At 33.8% G+C, this 19,792-nt stretch overlaps 1 protein-coding gene and 1 pseudogene across 1 annotated transcript; both read left to right on the forward strand.

Annotated features, from left to right (window-relative positions):
• Positions 1–4,133: 4,133 nt before the first annotated feature.
• On the forward strand, positions 4,134–7,108 carry LOC146921452 (cullin-3A pseudogene; annotated as a pseudogene).
• A 4,929-nt stretch (positions 7,109–12,037) lies between these two features.
• Positions 12,038–14,012, forward strand: LOC146921453 (uncharacterized). Its single transcript, XM_085714865.1, has one exon. The coding sequence runs from the start codon at positions 12,719–12,721 to the stop codon at positions 13,499–13,501; it is 783 nt and encodes a 260-aa protein (XP_085570991.1). The 5' UTR covers positions 12,038–12,718; the 3' UTR covers positions 13,502–14,012.
• Positions 14,013–19,792: the final 5,780 nt, after the last annotated feature.

Below are 19,792 nucleotides of genomic sequence, written 5' to 3' on the forward strand. Positions count from 1 at the left end.
TTTTAAGTGAGGGAGAGTTGTAACTGCCCGTTTTTCGTTAGGATTATTTTATTTATTTATTATATGTGTTTATACGTGCCTAATTGCTTGTTTGAGTATTTGATTTGGGATTAGTGGATTTTTAGCATAGAAGGGTATTTTAGTCATTTTTAATGCTAAGGGTATTTTGGTCATTTGGTGAGTTTGGGTAAATTAGCAATTGGTAGAAAGAGTATTTTTAAAATTTTAGAGAGAGTAGTTATTTTTATTAAGTAACTAGTGGTAATTATTTTGAGATGGTAAAATAATGAGATGTTTTATGAATTAAGTGTGTCGTAACTTTTTAGAATTAAGTGGTAAGAGTTTTGAGGCCCAATTAGAGTAGAGTTACCCTAGTCCATTTTGGTGGTATAAATAGATAACTCATGAGAGAAAATTAGGGTTTTTTGTCATTCATTTCATTTCTCACAAAAGGAGGCAAAAGATATATATATATATATATATATATATATATATATATATATATATATATATATATATAGAGAGAGAGAGAGAGAGAGAGAGAGAGAGAGAGAGAGAGAGAGAGAGAGCTAGAAGAGGAGAGAAGACTCATTTTGAAGATAGTGAAGATGAGGCTAGGAATCAAAGGGGATAGTGAAGATTTGCTTAGCTTTGGAAGAAAAGAGGTAAGGGGGATAAATTTATTCATATAATCACTTATAATTAAGTTTTAGCTTGTGTGTCATAAGTGCTTTTGTGTGAATTATGATTTTTATGATTTTTGGTGTTGATTTTCGTGCCCCTAATTGATGTGTAATTATGAGTATGTTGAATTTTATGGAATTGAATTGTTTATATGCTCAAGTTCATGGTTGATGTTTGAAACAAGTTGTTTTGGTGATTTTTGCTCATTTTAGTGTAAACCATGAATTTTTAAGTGATTATTGTTCAAACATGTCTAAATTCACTTGATATATGTTGGTTGTTGTTTGTTTGCTCTTGGGGTTTGAATTGTTGGTGTGGTTTATCAAAATTTGGATGAAATATGGAAAATATGAGTTCTTGGCGAAAAATGAGTTTGATGTTGAATTTGTGAAGAAACAATGTTATGAATTTGTGTTTGTAAGTGTTTTGATTGCCTTTTTATGCATGTTAACCAATAACAAAGTTGTGTAACGATTTTGGGTCAATTGGGATCAAAACCGGGGTTTTTGGGATGATTTTGTATGACTTCCCAGAGGAACCCAAAATCAATGTTCCCGACTGGTTTAACTCGCCAGGCGAGCTAGCCTACGCCATGGCGAGTTGGTCAGGACAGAACCCATGATTTTGGACATTTCGGGCAGTTGGGGGTCGTTCCGGATACCCCTAAGTGTTCCTGTTGATGTGTTTGACTGTTGTTTTGCTTTCTAAACATATCGAAACGTATTTTACTTGGATTAAGATTAATTTTAGAGGATTGAAATGAAATTTAGTTGAAAATGGTCAAGAACGTAGAATTTTCCGACACTTGTTTTTCTCAAGAAAAATGATGGAGTTATGATTTGAATTTTGTAGCAATGGGTATAGAATGATCATGTAAGGTTTATATGAGCTTTAGACTTAGTATTGCTTTGAAAATGAATTTCATTTTGAAAAATGAGAAAATAAGACGAACTTATTGAATCTTTGGAAATAACCGGAATTTTGAAATAACGATGATATGAATTCATTACTGTGATGTTATGTAGTATGTGAATATGATTTGTTGATGAATTTAAGCATGACTATTTTATTTTGGTCAATTACTTGAAAATATATGGTTTTCCAAAATGAGACAAACTTTGGTTAAATGGTAGGATAAGTTGTGATAACTTGTAAATGGATTTGTAAACATGTTAGCATGGTTAAATAGGAATGAATCAATGTTTGATTGGTGTATTAAATGATTTTGTCATGATGTGGTGAAATCTACGTATTTATGAAATTTGGCGTTTTGTGAATCAACGTGTCTCTTTATGTTGATAATTGTTGATTGATGAATATGATGATGATCATTTGTTGATTATGACTTGTTGAATTGTATGGATGCAAATACTTGATAATGCAATGGAGAATTTTTTGTGAAGATATTATATGATGAAGTGAATTTTATAATATAGAATTGGTGATTTATGCATTGTCCGGTCTTTACCTTAAATGTCCATGCATTCATAGTCATGTCGAGTCTTGGTGTTGAACATAGTCGGAGAGAAACTATGTTATTGGTGAAGAGAAATTACATTAGTGGATTCAATACGGTAAAATCATCTCTGAAATCCATTTGGTACCACATGCATGTAAAAGTGTGTAGAACATTGCATGCACTTGAAGTTGGTGAAATGTGTCATACTTGAATATTTGACTTGGTGTATATGTGTATTGATGTGAAATTGGTGAAGACATGCGTTGGTGAAACTTAGTGAATATTGTGATAATGTGAATTTGTGGACATGTATATGTTGTTTGATATACTATGATGGTGGTGTGATAATATTCATGTGGAGTTAGTATTATAGGAATATTGAATATATACATGAGTATTTATTTGAAATCCATGAATGCTTTTTTTTAATTATGTTGATTATGTGGAATATTATCTAACCCTCAGTGGTCATTCAGTTTACCACCGCGTCATTTCTTTGAATGGTGTAGGTGATTTGCAGGATTGAGGTGATTGTTTTTCTTTGATTATTGAGGGCTAGCATGGATGCTTCCCGTTTTATTTGTTTCCGCTTAGAGTCTAGATAGGCTCTGATGTAGGAGTGTCGGTTTTATGACCTTGTCTTTTGATATCGTTTGATGACTTATGTTAATTTTATGTTGAGGATAATAGTATTATGGTGATGAATTTATGTGGAGTGACACATGGCATGTTGAGATTTACTACTCTTGATAGCGGATAAGCGGATAAGCATATAAGTTATACACAACGTTGTCATTGTTTGGTAGCGGATAAGCATCTTCGGGGTAGGCTTTATTTTAGTCGGCGTAGTCGACGCACACACGCCATTTTCCACTAGGTTTTTTTACCAACACTATTTGACAAATATTGTGTGTGACTTATTTCTAAAACGAAATTCTCCTAGACTAACATTTTAACGATCTCTTTGGTTGCCTTCACCTTTTCTGGAGATTGCCTTCAACGTCTTTGAGCGTTGTACTTAGTTGTTGGGTTGACTAGTGTCTCCCATAATACTACAAAGTATTTCTAGGTGGATGACTAAGTGCAAGTATACATTGTCCAAGTTATAGTATAAAAGCATATTGATCCAGTAGGGATTGGGGAGCAACAACTTCCTATGGCTTTTTAGTAGTACACTTGTTTTCAAGAAAATAAAATAAATCATTTTTGTCACAAACAATAAAATAAATTAGATAAATGTTTGGAAAAACAGTTAAAAAGACTTAGAAGTTCTCAAAGATAAAAGCGTGTTTAAAAAAATGAATAAGTTATGACAGAACTTCATTACGATCTACGGAGCTATAACTTTCTATGGCTTCCTTACAACCTTGTGGCCTTTGTGGTCTCCTGACTCATCCATCATGTTAAGCATGTGAAGACACATATCTAGGAATATACAATCATAGTACTTAATATGGAACGTTACTAGATTGGTCATCAGTAGCTCTCCATCTAGGGAGAGACTGAACCATGATCTATGAAAAAAATCCTAGTTAGATCTAAGCCCGGGCTCTTTCAAGATCTAGTTTACATTAATGTGTAATATTGTTGTGATATTTTTTTACTACATGTTTCTTATAGAGAACTCCATGCTTCGACACATAGAACCAGCACAAGTGAACTGCGGTTGGAGGTCCGCGCATGTTAACTGTCGCTGGTACCCAGTGTGAGTTAACTATTGTTGGTAGCGAAATGCAGTTAACTTGCATTGGGGTTAATTGAGAAATTTCGGAGTGGAAATGAGCAACTTTAAAAGGAAGAAGAGGAATTTTCTTTTAAGTTTTGCAAGCATAACTCGGCCCAGCTATTCACAACCCTAATACTAAGTAACAAATAAAATGTTTTCAAAGTAGGTCATACCTTGCAAAGACTTAATCTAACCTAGCATAAACAATTCGAACCTTGCAAAAAGTATAAAAAAGAAACGCAAAGCAAGTGTTGAGTTTAGAAGATGAATAATGGCATAAGGATGATGAGTGACACAAGGATGATGGGTCATCTTGTGACAGAGGCTTACGAGCAGAGGTTCTCTGGAGTGGGTCCTGATTACGGTGACAAGCCTTTGAACATTCTGGAACATGCATTTCATCAGATATACAATCGCAAAGCTTGTGATCTCAGTTTTGACGATCTTTACAGGTTCTTTCTCATCGTTCCCATTATTATGCTGTTTAGTTTTGATAATTTCCATTGGATAGTTTTTTCTTAGGGTTTTTACAAATGATCATAATTGAATTACTTCTTAATTAAGATATATATCCAAAAGTTCCCTTTATCTCTTAATTATTGTCACGTCGCGTGATGCGGCCAAAATATTGTGGTTGTGGTAGTGTCCGAAACTGCATCAGGCTGCAATTGTTTTGTGAATGTAAATCACAGTAGATGCCTTGCAACGCTGCAACAGCCGCAGTGTAGTGGAAGCAAAGGCTTATCACACTCCATCGAACTATGTAGTAATTATACAAATTATATTTTTTTTCCTTATATCATAGTCTCATAGATTAATATTTTAAAGGTTTAGAGATATTTCAAAGTGATAGAAAGTTGATAATGAGATAAATATGAGATTTTAATGGAAAATTCACACTTTCATTCATTTGATAATATAAAATGATCTTGCTATACAAATTTTTCTATGAATATGTGCACATCAAATGGATCATGGATGTTGTACTTTATTATTTTTAATAAGGGTATTATGTCATCTAATATTTTATTGTCTTTATTTTGTGGATTCAGGAATGCTTTCAATATAGTTTTTCACAGATTTGGTGAGAAGCTATACTCTGGGCTGGTTGCCACCATGACTTCTCATCTCAAAGAGATGGCTAGATCTGTTGAAGCCACTCAAGGAAGTTCCTTTCTGGAAGAATTAAACACAAAATGGAATGATCATAACGAGGCATTACGAAAGATTAGAGACATTCTGACGTTCGCAGATATGACTTATTTCCCAAGAACCAAAAAGACTAAAGTTTATAAACTTGGTCTGAACCTGTGGAAAGAGAATGTTATTTATTCAAACCAGATAAGGACTCGACTGTCGAATATGCTTTTGAATTTTGTATTCAAGGAGCGTTCTGGGGAAGATGTTAACAGAGAACTGATTAGAAATGTTACAAAGATGCTAATGGATTTAGGTCCTTCTGTTTATGAACATGAATTTGAGACTCCGCTTTTACAAGTTTCAGCTGAGTTCTACAAGGCTGAATCTCAGAAATTTATTGAGTGTTGTGATCCCGGGGATTATCTCAAGAAAGCTGAGAGGCACCTGAATGAGGAAATGGATAGAGTCCATTCCTTGGATCCTAGGACCAAAGAGAAAGTTGCTAATATGTTTGTGAAGGAGATTATTGAAAATGACATGCTTAGAATAGTCCATATGGAGAATTCTGGGTTACTAAACATGCTTTGTGGTGATAAATATGAAGACTTGAGTAGAATGTATAACTTGTTCCGTCGTGTTCCTGATGGTCTCTCAAAAATACTTGACGTGATGACTTCACACATCAAAGAATCTGGTAAGCAGCTTGTTACTGATCCAGAAAGGTTGAAGGATCCTGTTAAATTTGTGCAGAAGCTCTTAGATGAGAAAGATAAATACGAAAAGATTATAAACTTGGCATTTAGCAACGACAATCTGTTCCAGAATGCTTTGAGTTCCTCGTTTGAATTTATCATTAACTTGAACCCCCATTCTCCAGAGTACATTTCACTATTTGTAGACAATAAGCTTCGAAAGGGGGTTTGCGAGGATGATTTCGTGATAACTTTTGACAAGGTGATGATTCTATTCCGATACTTGCAAGAAAAAGACGTGTTTGAGAAGTATTACAAACTGCATCTGGCAAAACGGCTTTTGTCTGGAAAAACAGTTTCTGATGACGCCGAGAGGAGTCTCATAATTAAGCTCAAGACAGAATGTGGATACCAATTTACCTCAAAATTAGAGGGCATGTTTATAGACATGAAAACTTCTCTAGACACAACGAAGGGCTTTCATTCCAACCACACTGAGTTAGGTGATGGTCCCATCCTTACCGTGCAAGTTCTAACAACAGGGTTTTGGCCAACTCAATCTTGCGTAACATGTAACCTGCCGGCTGAAATGTCGGCACTTTGTCTGAAATTTCGGTCTTATTACCTCGGCAATCATAATGGCAGGAGACTCTCTTGGCAAACTAATATGGGCACAGCAGACTTAAAAGCAACTTTTGGGAATGGTCAGAAACATGAGTTAAATGTTTCTACCTATCAAATGTGTGTACTCATGCTCTTTAATAATGCTGATAGATTAAGCTACAAGGAAATTGAGCAAGCAACTGAGATTCCAGCTTCAGATTTGAAGAGGTGCCTGCAATCTTTGGCTTTGGTTAAGGGAAGAAATGTCCTTAGGAAGGAGCCTTTGGGTAAAGATGTTAGCGAGGATGATGCATTTATTGTTAATGACAAATTCAGTAGCAAACTGTATAAGGTAAAAATAGGAACTATAGTTACTCAAAAGGAATCCGAACAGGAGAAACTGAAAACTCGGCAAAGAGTGGAGGAGGACCGGAAGCCCCAGATTGAAGCTGCAATAGTGAGGATTATGAAATCTAGGAAGCAACTTGATCATAACAATCTTATAGCTGAGGCCACAAAGCAGTTGCAGTCGCGATTCCTTGCAAATCCAACAGACATAAAGAAACGGATTGCGTCTCTCATTGAAAGGGGCTTTTTGGAGAGAGATGATAGTGACAGAAAAATGTATCGGTATCTTGCTTAGAATTGGTAGGATTTCTTTATTTCAGTAAGATTATTTATTAGTGTGATACAAATAATTGGTTTCAACATTAGAAAGTATATACAGGAAAATTTGTTTCAACATTAGAGGAAACTTTGTTTCAATTGTTTGCTGCATTTGGTTATCCACTTGCATTTGCTTAACTGCGTGAAAACCTACATTTGGTTATCCACATAGGGTAACTGTTCTCTCCCGAAGACGCATCATTCGACTGAACTCTGTCATCAATATTTTGTATAACCTCTCTCAATATTATTTTTAATTCCTGATACTGCTGCGATTAAATTTCTGCACGTTTTTGGTTGTGCAAGGATGCTGTTATATTTGCTTCAGATTGTGCTCGTTGGTCTGTTGTGCTACTGTTAATTGTCGCCGTTTCATTTGCATTTTTCTTGTCAGATTTTTCTGTTTATACTTTACTGCACAATACCGCTTGCTGTTTTTGAGTGCACATTATGCTTGCTGTGTTTGGTTTGTTGTGTGCAGAATACAATTCTTGACTAATTAGGAATCAATCAGTGTTGGAAAATTGAACTGTTACACCCCTTGTTCCGAAACATTATAATAGAAAACTGACCAAAGTTAGTTTTATGATGCAGTTATGTTTTAATAATTAGTTACCCCTCTAAACTTGGTAAAAACATGACTGTTTTTCCCTTCTCTGCAGTTATGTGTTCTCTGGTTGAGAGAAATACTCTTAGATTAATCAATAAATGCCGGTTGTTATTCAGTACTTTAATGCTCCTCCGCTCAATCGTTTCAATACTTTGGATTTGATTGCCTTGTGCACCTGAGATACATAAACTTATCATTCATTTTAACACTATCATTCATTCTTATTGGAGGTCTTGACATTATCATGACCACTTAATGAATTTGGTATAGTGGAAGTTTCATGAATAACTGCATTTTCAGAATTAAAATGGAAAAACATATATTTTTTTTAGGAGAAAAACAAATACTTATTCGGTTGAGTGGTTATATAAGATGTTAAACAACTTAAAAGTTGAAATAAGATACTTTCTTACATTCAACTAATCAGTTATATCTACTTAGTGATTATGGTTTTTCAAAAACTCGTTTGTTACATTTCTACTTTTTGTCTGGTTCAGTGGTATGGCTTGATTACTACTTCCCTACTTCATATATAATAAATCACAAGTTATCACAGTTCATTGTGCTCACCTATTAATTCTCATTTATTATTGAATAAAATCTTCTTTGCTATTAAATAAAGAATCTAAATAAAAAACAACAAATTGATCAAGATACTACTTGTTAGGCTCATATGGTTGATGACCTTCAATTAATGTCAAAATCGTTCAGGAGAATCCAAGTTCAAAGAATATTGACTAGAATAATATTTTTTTCCACTTCACTTACCGCTCAGTCAAATTCTAGATTACCAAGATCCTTCTTTCACTAATTTACTTACTAGAACTGGAGAGTTAATACTAAAAATAAAAATAAAAGAAATATCTAAAATATCTGTTTTCAAAATGAATGAAGACAGTGCAACATAACATCATTAAGTTTACATGGTTTTTAGACATCAAAACCAGAATCGGATAAACTTGAAGTAATTTCATTTTGCAACAACTCAACTCCTTGATTGCAAACAAAATCACACCCTCCAAAGTTCCAAGATGTTGGAAAGTTGTTTATGCTACCAAAACTTACATAGAGAACAGAATTCTATTTCTTGGAGTTAAGCCATTTAAGCAAGCCACTATCTCCTCCTTCTTTCTGCCTTATCAGAAACATGTTGATTTGCCCTGAGATAATGTTACAAATGATATTCGAACACAGGGATATCAATTATGAGGAGAATAATGAACAAAGCGCCACTGATCCCAACGGTAATATAGAAACATTACAAGTGGTCTCCCAATCTACAACTGAATAATGTTCAGAGCAGCGGCGAAGCTAGAGAAAAATTTATGCAGGGGCCAACTATAAAAAAAAAAAAAATTAAAACCAATGTATTAAATTTAAAGATTAAATATATTTGAGTCCTATAAATTATAATTTTTTAGGTTTGGTCCTTACAAACAAATTTATTCAATTTTTGTCTTGATTTTTTTTTTTAAATTTTACAAAAAAAAAAGTGTTTTTAGTCTTGGATTTCATCTTTATAATAAAAAATTAAGGACTAAAATTAAACAAAATCTTAGGAACTTAACTTAAAAATCGCAAGTGTTGAAGAGACTAAAATGAAAATAATCTAAAAATTAACCAATACATGAAAATTAACTAAGAGCAGCAACAAATGATAAAATTGACAATAGCTATTTAAAAAAGTTGGCCAAAATGTGTTTCAAGAAGCCAATTTTATCCATAAATAACTATTTACAAAATAGATTAATAATTTCCAATGTACACAAATACGTTATGTTTAATTATGACTATTGTCTTGATAGTTTTTATTGTTGAAAAAGTTCTCTCTATAATTGTTATTGAGAGCGGAAGTACCAAACCAATACAAATAAACCTATCAATCATGTAATATTTTTTTTACATTTTTATTTATGTTATTTTCGGCAACTGAACTTATATGAGGTAGCTCAATGTTTATTATTTGGGGTAGCTGAATATAAATACATACCAACTAATACAAGAATAATATTTTTTTTGGGTAGCCAAGGCTACCCCTTCCTAATGAAAGGATACACCCCTGGTTCAGAGGTGGACCTAGGTGGGGACATGGGAGGACCATGGCCTCCCCAAAGTCTCAAAAACTTCATTTTTAACAGGTATATAAACACATTTTTACCTAAATGTTATGTTATATATTGTAACGTTTACATTATACGTCACTTGTTTACACTCGAGCACAGTGGTAATGCATCTCGCCTTTGAGCTTTAGTTTGCTTCTTTGATCCCTGAATTTCTTTGATCCATGAATCGTCCATTTTTATTTTATCCTTTTATTAGTGTTTTTTTGTATTTTTGATTTATCCTATTATAGTGTTCTTTTGTATTTTTAATTTATCCTTTCATTAGTGTTTTTTGTATTTTTAAACTAAAGATGCGATGAAAATATTGCACAATGCAAGAATTGAACCATGATTAGGGCTGGAAAATACAAACATCCCAACCACTTGACCTACAACTTTAGATGTTAATTATTTTGATAGATTAAACATATATCTTAAAATTATGGCCTTTCATAAAAAAATTCTTGGCTCCGCCATTAAACTTGTTGAGGAAAACATGGTTGAAAAAGTAAATGATAAAAAGTCGATGCAATACCCTTCTGCTCTTGTTACTCCTCAAATGTGTTTATTAGTAACAAGGGATCTTGAGATTATACAACAAAACATTGACAGCAGCGAATGATACCAATGAAAAAGAACTTGATCTTGTTATCAAATATCTTATTCAAGGCAAAGATGTTGTTGTCCCTTTTATACCTTATCGGACGAAGAACCAGAAGAAACCAGTCTCCCTTTTACACCTTATTGGACGAAGAAGCAGAAGAAACAAATCAACAAACTCAATTCCTAGAACACTCAATCCAAACGTGAACCCAAGGGTGGTTGAGCAGGACATTTTCTTAGAGGGGACCAAATCTTTTTGAACGAATAACACCAACAATACAACATTCTTATAAATAAAATAATTTGTTTCAAGGGTATAACTGGAAGTGAACAAGTCACCCCAAAACCACATATTCCTTTTATACATAACTAGCATCTCACAGGCCCGTCTGTTCGCTTATTTTTTGCTTTAACAGATGTAAATTATGAACTATATATTTAATGAAATTAGTTAGATTTTGATTAAAATTGTACGTATCGATGTTTGCAATTTCAAATTGCAACAACATGCTTATCTTTTTAAATTTCACCAACCATACAACAAATATGATATAAAGTTTTATCATTTTCAATGACACCAACAATATAAAATTATTATAGAATTTTTTTTTAATGTATAATTGGAATAATAAATAATCTAACCTGAAATCCCCTATTTTCTTTACACATTGTTACAAATAATATTGTTATTGCCGTAGTGAGGCTGTTTCTATTTTAATGAGATCTAACTATTTTTTAATTAATAATTTAAGTAATATTATAAAAAGGATAAAATAGTAAATCAAATACTTTCAACGAAGGGTAAAATTGGAATGGGAAGAATTCAGTTCAAACTCGTGTATATTTTCTTTATATATACTAGCGGAAAGACGGGCACTATCGTGCCCGTTTGTCCGCTCTTTCTACTGCGCTAACGCATGTGATTATTTTATTATGTTTGTTTGTATAATTTTGATTAAAATTTTTAAATTTTAAAATATCAATGGAAATTATTGATATATTGATTTATAAACAAAATATTGTCAAGGCATATAACAAAATTATTTTTGAACTTAACATATTTTAGTTTGTCTGCATATAAAATTAAGATAAAATAATGATCATGTATTGTTTATTCTAATAGTAATTGATGACTCTCTGTCATTACTATGTTTGTAGACACTTTCCATGTAATTTTTAGGGTAATTCATCAAGTTTATGAAGCTAAAAGCACAAAAAATTGAAGAATTCAGGTTGCCAGCGAAAATGAAAATCGGGCCCCGACTCTACTGGTTCGTGCGCCGATTTCCAAGCAGCAGGAAGGCTTGGAGCTACTGGAAAAATCGGGCCCCGACCCTCCTGGTTCGGGCGCCGATTTGGCTGCTTCTGGTCACGAAATTTCGGCCTTCGGGGGCCGATTTTAGGCACTCGGGGGCCGATTTTTAGCTTCTTATAAATAGAAAAGAGGTGTTTCTCATTAAAGAGTTCACGTTTTTGGAGATAAAAAGACATAGAAACTCAAGGAAAGGGATTTTGGAGCACTATTGGAGGAGATTCATCAAGAAGAGTTCATGAATTATTCTTGTAATCTCTCTTTCACTCTTTCTTTTTGTTTAGCTGCTATGTGTAACTAAATCCTCCATTGTTGGAGATGAGTAACCCTAGATGAACATGATTGTTATTTGACCTAATTTTATTTATTGATGAATTTCATTGAATTGCTTCTCTTATCTCTGTTCTTAATGCTTTTATTAATTGGCCATCTATAAATTGAATTACGGTTTATATTGTGATACGGAAGTGGAATTTATAAACGCTTGAGATAAGAAATCTTTGCCTTTGTAATCTAGGAATAGATACAAACCCTTGGAACCAATTATGAATCCTTGTTCGTTCATGCTTGATTCTAATCTTAAAATTCACTAAGGAATTAGGTGTTTATTTTAGAGTCAACGTTTCTGTCACTAAGGAATTAGGGCACGAATTTTATAGAGGATTCGGTAGCAATTAAGTGAGTCAATTCAATAATGAGAATTAGGTTAATAACATGAAATAAGTCATCTAGTAAAACTCATCTCCAACACTTTTCTCTTTATTAATTTGAACCATCTCTATATAGTTCAATTTCAATTATTGCACTAAAAACCAACTTCGTAACCTTTTGTTCGATTAAGTCTAAATACAATTCAATAGTAGAACGCGATCCTCGAGTTCGACACTCGGTCTTACCGTTTTATTTTACTACTTGAACGATTTCGTACACTTGCGAAAATCGCCATCAAGTTTTTGGCGCCGTTGCCGGGGATTGCCAAATCACTGTTGGATTTTATTTTTTTCTTAATTGAAATTTTTTGCTCTGCAATAAAATTTTTGTTTTATTTTATTTTTGTTGATTTTCTAATGTCGTGTGTTAGTATTATTTTTCTTTGTTGAGATATTTATCGTCCGTAGAGTATGGAAGAATTTGATGATTGTCTTCTTTTACAACTACGGGATGAAACTGAAACTTGTCTTCTAACCGCACAATGTCGTATACTTGAGGGACAAATCATGAGAGATACATTCGAAAAAGATCTCCTTCGGTTTCTTCCTCATAGATTTGATTTTTGTAGAGAAGGACATATGAGTGACACTTTTGATTATTATGTCCCAATGCCGAAAGAAGATCTGTTGGTCATGGAAGTAGAAGAAGATACGATTTTCATGAAAAATATCAATTGGGAGCAAATTTTACCTACTCAAATTCTTCCCCTAGATTCATATGACGAGAAATTTCATATCAACGATGTTTTGATTGAATTCATGACTGATAATCATGTTTCGATTGAAACATTTGAGAGTCAATGTGAGAGGTTATTTGAGCAAGTGGTTGAGCTTGAGAAGCTGGAGATTGGAGATAAATTCATTGTTGTGGAAAAGAAAGAAGATGAGGGGGAATCAATAAATATTGAGGCCGATCTAGTTGGTAAGGAAACTCAAAAGTCTCAACTTTGGAGAGATTTAGATGTCCAACCAGAAATTCCTCAACAAAACATTTCTCCAAATTTTTTTAGCAACAAGGCAGGGAAAAAGGAAGAGATTGATGAAGTCCTAGATGCCATTTATGCCTTGTTCATTGTTGTCCACTTGAAAATGATATGGAAGCAACATCATCTATTGCTCAAGTTCATGGAGTTCTTATCCAACAAAAGGAAGAAGAAGGATGATGTGTTCTTTGTATCATATATGCCACCTTAACAGTGGTTGATGCGTCAAGCTAATGACATTAAAAAAGCGCTTCGTGGGAGGCAACCCACGTCAGTAAGCAATTTTCTAGATTTTTTTTTATCATGTCAGTTATTTGCTTCTGTACTTTGCTTCAGTTGTATTTGAGTCAAACTTGAGTAGTGTCTTGGTGCTTATTGATTAGTCCCCTATTTTGTAATGCATCTGCGTTTGTTTATTATTGATGAACTCACTTTTCTTGAAATGTACCAGTTTAGTAACAAAGATTCTGCCAATGGTTTGTCAAAAGTTCAAAGGAGGTGGTTGCTTGATTGAATCTTTCAATGGGAAGTGTACTGCCGGACGAAATGCTTAGATAGCCACAACTTCCAGAAACCTCAACTTGTAAGGTCATAGCCAAATTTTATTTTTCAATTTTTACAAATATGAGTGTTTCCATGTGAATGCTATTTCTAGGGCTTTCGATTTTTCTCTGCTATTGATTGGTTATATTGTGTGCACACTAAGGCAAATAACTTGTACCTTGAGCCTTTGAAGCCAACCTGAGTTTATATTGAATTATTCCTTTGTTTAAGCCAAGTTGAGCCATTAGGATTAGACCCCTTGTTTCGGTGACGAACCACATTACAAGCCTAGAGACCATAGGATTGTCCCAATAATTTTGTTGGAGTTATGCATAATGTGTGTTTCAATGTTACAAAAATTCAAGTTTGGGGTTGCTCATGGAACTAGCAACACTCTAAGTTTGGGGTAGGGGTACTAGAGAATTGAAGATCATTTTGTGTTGTCTTATAAAAAAAAAAAAAAAGAAGAAAAAGCATGTCAAAAATAAGCTGAAACGTTAAAAATTCAGCTCAAAAAAAAAAAAGTATATATGCATAAAGACAACAAGTGATCAGTTTTTATTATTCAATGTTAATGATCTCTAGTCCCTGAATTTTGTTGTGGTATTGTTTTTTAATTTTTAGAACCGTAGGATGATGCTTAACTCCAAGTCATTTTTCTTAAGCCTACTTTCCAAATTATCCCACCTCAAACCTAAGCCCCGTTATAACCGAAAAAGTCCTTAAAAGTGTGTGCATGATATTGACTTTGATTGATGCTTAGAAACTTTTCAAGTCTTGGTAATATAGTAGTTTGCATGTCGACTGTGTGAACCTTGTTCAATATTGTTGCGAGAAGTTGTGGATTGGATGTGTTGCCAAGCAAGTTAGCTCATCAATTGCTAACTAAGGAGTGAACTTTTGACATGACCCTTGGTGGAGTAAGTGTTACTTTACTGTTATTTTTCATTTTTAGTGTGTTCCTTGAGGACAAGCAACGATGCAAGTTTGGGGTTGTGATGACTCTCTGTCATTACTATGTTTGTAGACACTTTCCATGTAATTTTTAGGGTAATTCATCAAGTTTATGAAGCTAAAAGCACAAAAAATTGAAGAATTCAGGTTGCCAGCGAAAATGAAAATCGGGCCCCGACTCTACTGGTTCGGGCGCCGATTTCCAAGCAGCAGGAAGGCTTGGAGCTACTGGAAAAATCGGGCCCCGACCCTCCTGGTTCGGGCGCCGATTTGGCTGCTTCTGGTCACGAAATTTCGGCCTTCGGGGGCCGATTTTAGGCACTCGGGGGCCGATTTTTAGCTTCTTATAAATAGAAAAGAGGTGTTTCTCATTAAAGAGTTCACGTTTTTGGAGATAAAAAGACATAGAAACTCAAGGAAAGGGATTTTGGAGCACTATTGGAGGAGATTCATCAAGAAGAGTTCATGAATTATTCTTGTAATCTCTCTTTCACTCTTTCTTTTTGTTTAGCTGCTATGTGTAACTAAATCCTCCATTGTTGGAGATGAGTAACCCTAGATGAACATGATTGTTATTTGACCTAATTTTATTTATTGATGAATTTCATTGAATTGCTTCTCTTATCTCTGTTCTTAATGCTTTTATTAATTGGCCATCTATAAATTGTATTACGGTTTATATTGTGATACGGAAGTGGAATTTATAAACGCTTGAGATAAGAAATCTTTGCCTTTGTAATCTAGGAATAGATACAAACCCTTGGAACCAATTATGAATCCTTGTTCGTTCATGCTTGATTCTAATCTTAAAATTCACTAAGGAATTAGGTGTTTATTTTAGAGTCAACGTTTCTGTCACTAAGGAATTAGGGCACGAATTTTATAGAGGATTCGGTAGCAATTAAGTGAGTCAATTCAATAATGAGAATTAGGTTAATAACATGAAATAAGTCATCTAGTAAAACTCATCTCCAACACTTTTCTCTTTATTAATTTGAACCATCTCTATATAGTTCAATTTCAATTATTGCACTAAAAACCAACTTCGTAACCTTTTGTTCGATTAAGTCTAAATACAATTCAATAGTAGAACGCGATCCTCGAGTTCGACACTCGGTCTTACCGTTTTATTTTACTACTTGAACGATTTCGTACACTTGCGAAAATCGCCATCAAGTTTTTGGCGCCGTTGCTGGGGATTGCCAAATCACTGTTGGATTTTATTTTTTTCTTAATTGAAATTTTTTGCTCTGCAATAAAATTTTTGTTTTATTTTATTTTTGTTGATTTTCTAATGTCGTGTGTTAGTATTATTTTTCTTTGTTGAGATATTTATCGTCCGTAGAGTATGGAAGAATTTGATGATTGTCTTCTTTTACAACTACGGGATGAAACTGAAACTTGTCTTCTAACCGCACAATGTCGTATACTTGAGGGACAAATCATGAGAGATACATTCGAAAAAGATCTCCTTCGGTTTCTTCCTCATAGATTTGATTTTTGTAGAGAAGGACATATGAGTGACACTTTTGATTATTATGTCCCAATGCCGAAAGAAGATCTGTTGGTCATGGAAGTAGAAGAAGATACGATTTTCATGAAAAATATCAATTGGGAGCAAATTTTACCTACTCAAATTCTTCCCCTAGATTCATATGACGAGAAATTTCATATCAACGATGTTTTGATTGAATTCATGACTGATAATCATGTTTCGATTGAAACATTTGAGAGTCAATGTGAGAGGTTATTTGAGCAAGTGGTTGAGCTTGAGAAGCTGGAGATTGGAGATAAATTCATTGTTGTGGAAAAGAAAGAAGATGAGGGGGAATCAATAAATATTGAGGCCGATCTAGTTGGTAAGGAAACTCAAAAGTCTCAACTTTGGAGAGATTTAGATGTCCAACCAGAAATTCCTCAACAAAACATTTCTCCAAATTTTTTTAGCAACAAGGCAGGGAAAAAGGAAGAGATTGATGAAGTCCTAGATGCCATTTATGCCTTGTTCATTGTTGTCCACTTGAAAATGATATGGAAGCAACATCATCTATTGCTCAAGTTCATGGAGTTCTTATCCAACAAAAATTCAGCTCGGGGGCCGATTTTAATGATTCGGGGGCCGATAAGAACTCCATGAACTTGAGCAATAGATGATGTTGCTTCCATATCATTTTCAAGTGGACAACAATGAACAAGGCATAAATGGCATCTAGGACTTCATCAATCTCTTCCTTTTTCCCTGCCTTGTTGCTAAAAATATTTGGAGAAATGTTTTGTTGAGGAATTTCTGGTTGGACATCTAAATCTCTCCAAAGTTGAGACTTTTGAGTTTCCTTACCAACTAGATCGGCCTCAATATTTATTGATTCCCCCTCATCTTCTTTCTTTTCCACAACAATGAATTTATCTCCAATCTCCAGCTTCTCAAGCTCAACCACTTGCTCAAATAACCTCTCACATTGACTCTCAAATGTTTCAATCGAAACATGATTATCAGTCATGAATTCAATCAAAACATTGTTGATATGAAATTTCTCGTCATATGAATCTAGGGGAAGAATTTGAGTAGGTAAAATTTGCTCCCAATTGATATTTTTCATGAAAATCGTATCTTCTTCTACTTCCATGACCAACAGATCTTCTTTCGGCATTGGGACATAATAATCAAAAGTGTCACTCATATGTCCTTCTCTACAAAAATCAAATCTATGAGGAAGAAACCGAAGGAGATCTTTTTCGAATGTATCTCTCATGATTTGTCCCTCAAGTATACGACATTGTGCGGTTAGAAGACAAGTTTCAGTTTCATCCCGTAGTTGTAAAAGAAGACAATCATCAAATTCTTCCATACTCTACGGACGATAAATATCTCAACAAAGAAAAATAATACTAACACACGACATTAGAAAATCAACAAAAATAAAATAAAACAAAAATTTTATTGCAGAGCAAAAAATTTCAATTAAGAAAAAAATAAAATCCAACAGTGATTTGGCAATCCCCGGCAACGGCGCCAAAAACTTGATGGCGATTTTCGCAAGTGTACGAAATCGTTCAAGTAGTAAAATAAAACGGTAAGACCGAGTGTCGAACTCGAGGATCGCGTTCTACTATTGAATTGTATTTAGACTTAATCGAACAAAAGGTTACGAAGTTGGTTTTTAGTGCAATAATTGAAATTGAACTATATAGAGATGGTTCAAATTAATAAAGAGAAAAGTGTTGGAGATGAGTTTTACTAGATGACTTATTTCATGTTATTAACCTAATTCTCATTATTGAATTGACTCACTTAATTGCTACCGAATCCTCTATAAAATTCGTGCCCTAATTCCTTAGTGACAGAAACGTTGACTCTAAAATAAACACCTAATTCCTTAGTGAATTTTAAGATTAGAATCAAGCATGAACGAACAAGGATTCATAATTGGTTCCAAGGGTTTGTATCTATTCCTAGATTACAAAGGCAAAGATTTCTTATCTCAAGCGTTTATAAATTCCACTTCCGTATCACAATATAAACCGTAATTCAATTTATAGATGGCCAATTAATAAAAGCATTAAGAACAGAGATAAGAGAAGCAATTCAATGAAATTCATCAATAAATAAAATTAGGTCAAATAACAATCATGTTCATCTAGGGTTACTCATCTCCAACAATGGAGGATTTAGTTACACATAGCAGCTAAACAAAAAGAAAGAGTGAAAGAGAGATTACAAGAATAATTCATGAACTCTTCTTGATGAATCTCCTCCAATAGTGCTCCAAAATCCCTTTCCTTGAGTTTCTATGTCTTTTTATCTCCAAAAACGTGAACTCTTAATTCAGAAACGAAGTTTTATATTTATAAGCAGGCCAAAATCGGCCCCCGAATCATTAAAATCGGCCCCCGAGCTGAATTTTCGTCACCCTGTGAACAGTAAATCGGCCCCCGATTGTGGTAAATCGGGGCCCGATTTTTCCAGAAAGTTGTTCCTCCCATTCTTGCTGAAATCGGCGCCCGAATGTGGTAAATCGGGGCCCAATTTTTCCAGAAACCCAATGACTTGAAATCTTCAATTTCTTGTGCTTTTGACTTGAATACCTTGATGAATTACCTTACAAATACATGAAAAAGTGTCTACAAAACTAGTCATGACATAGTGTCATCAGTAATTAGTAACATCATAACATAAATGTATAAATGACATGTTATGTAAAAGAAACATTGTTATGATTACGATAAAAGAATATCTTTAAAAACTACATTTTTCGTAAAGTCTTCATCTTCTCCTTCTATTTTTTCTTCTTTAATGAGAGCTTTTGTTGAATTTTGAGAAACTTCTCTTGATAAAGCTACATATAATTGACCATGGCTAAAAACATGCCGTGGAAGATAGATTCCGACATTGGGAATGGTTAGCCCTTGTGACTTATTTATGGTAATAGCAATACTTAGTCTAACGCGAAACTGTTTTTTACTAAGCACAAAAGGAAGTCCTAAACTCACATTTATTTTTAATTTAATTTTGGGCAAGAATGCTCTTTTTCTAGCATTGCTTTTTGTTAGGATTTCCACATCCAACATATTCCTAAATAAACCACGACATAACAATCGTGTCCCATTACACAGGCCATATCTAAGGTCTATGTTTCGCAACAATATCAAAGGTGCACCTTTTTTTACCTTTAAAATATGTGGTGGGATACTTCCTTGAACAATTGAGTTTAGGAATTCATGTTGATATAAGTTATGAGTATCCCCTTCAAACTCGTCAAATGACAACAAATTATGTTCTTCTCTTGGAAACTGGTTGATAATTAATATTTAATATAGTGCTAACAAATCTTTTTCTAAAATATTTTGAGTCCTAATCTTTTTTTAGAGGATTTAAAGTCCAATCTTTAACATTATTTTTTGCTCACGTTTGTTACTAATTTTTTTTATATAGTATTTAATTTTCAATCTTTAACATTATTAGTTTTTGCTCACGTTTGTTACTAATCTTTTTGTAGAGGATTTA

The sequence above is a fragment of the Medicago sativa genome, chromosome 5, assembly GCF_051527215.1.
Source record: "Medicago sativa cultivar Bolivia chromosome 5, Bolivia_mono, whole genome shotgun sequence".
Classification (NCBI taxonomy): domain Eukaryota; kingdom Viridiplantae; phylum Streptophyta; class Magnoliopsida; order Fabales; family Fabaceae; genus Medicago; species Medicago sativa.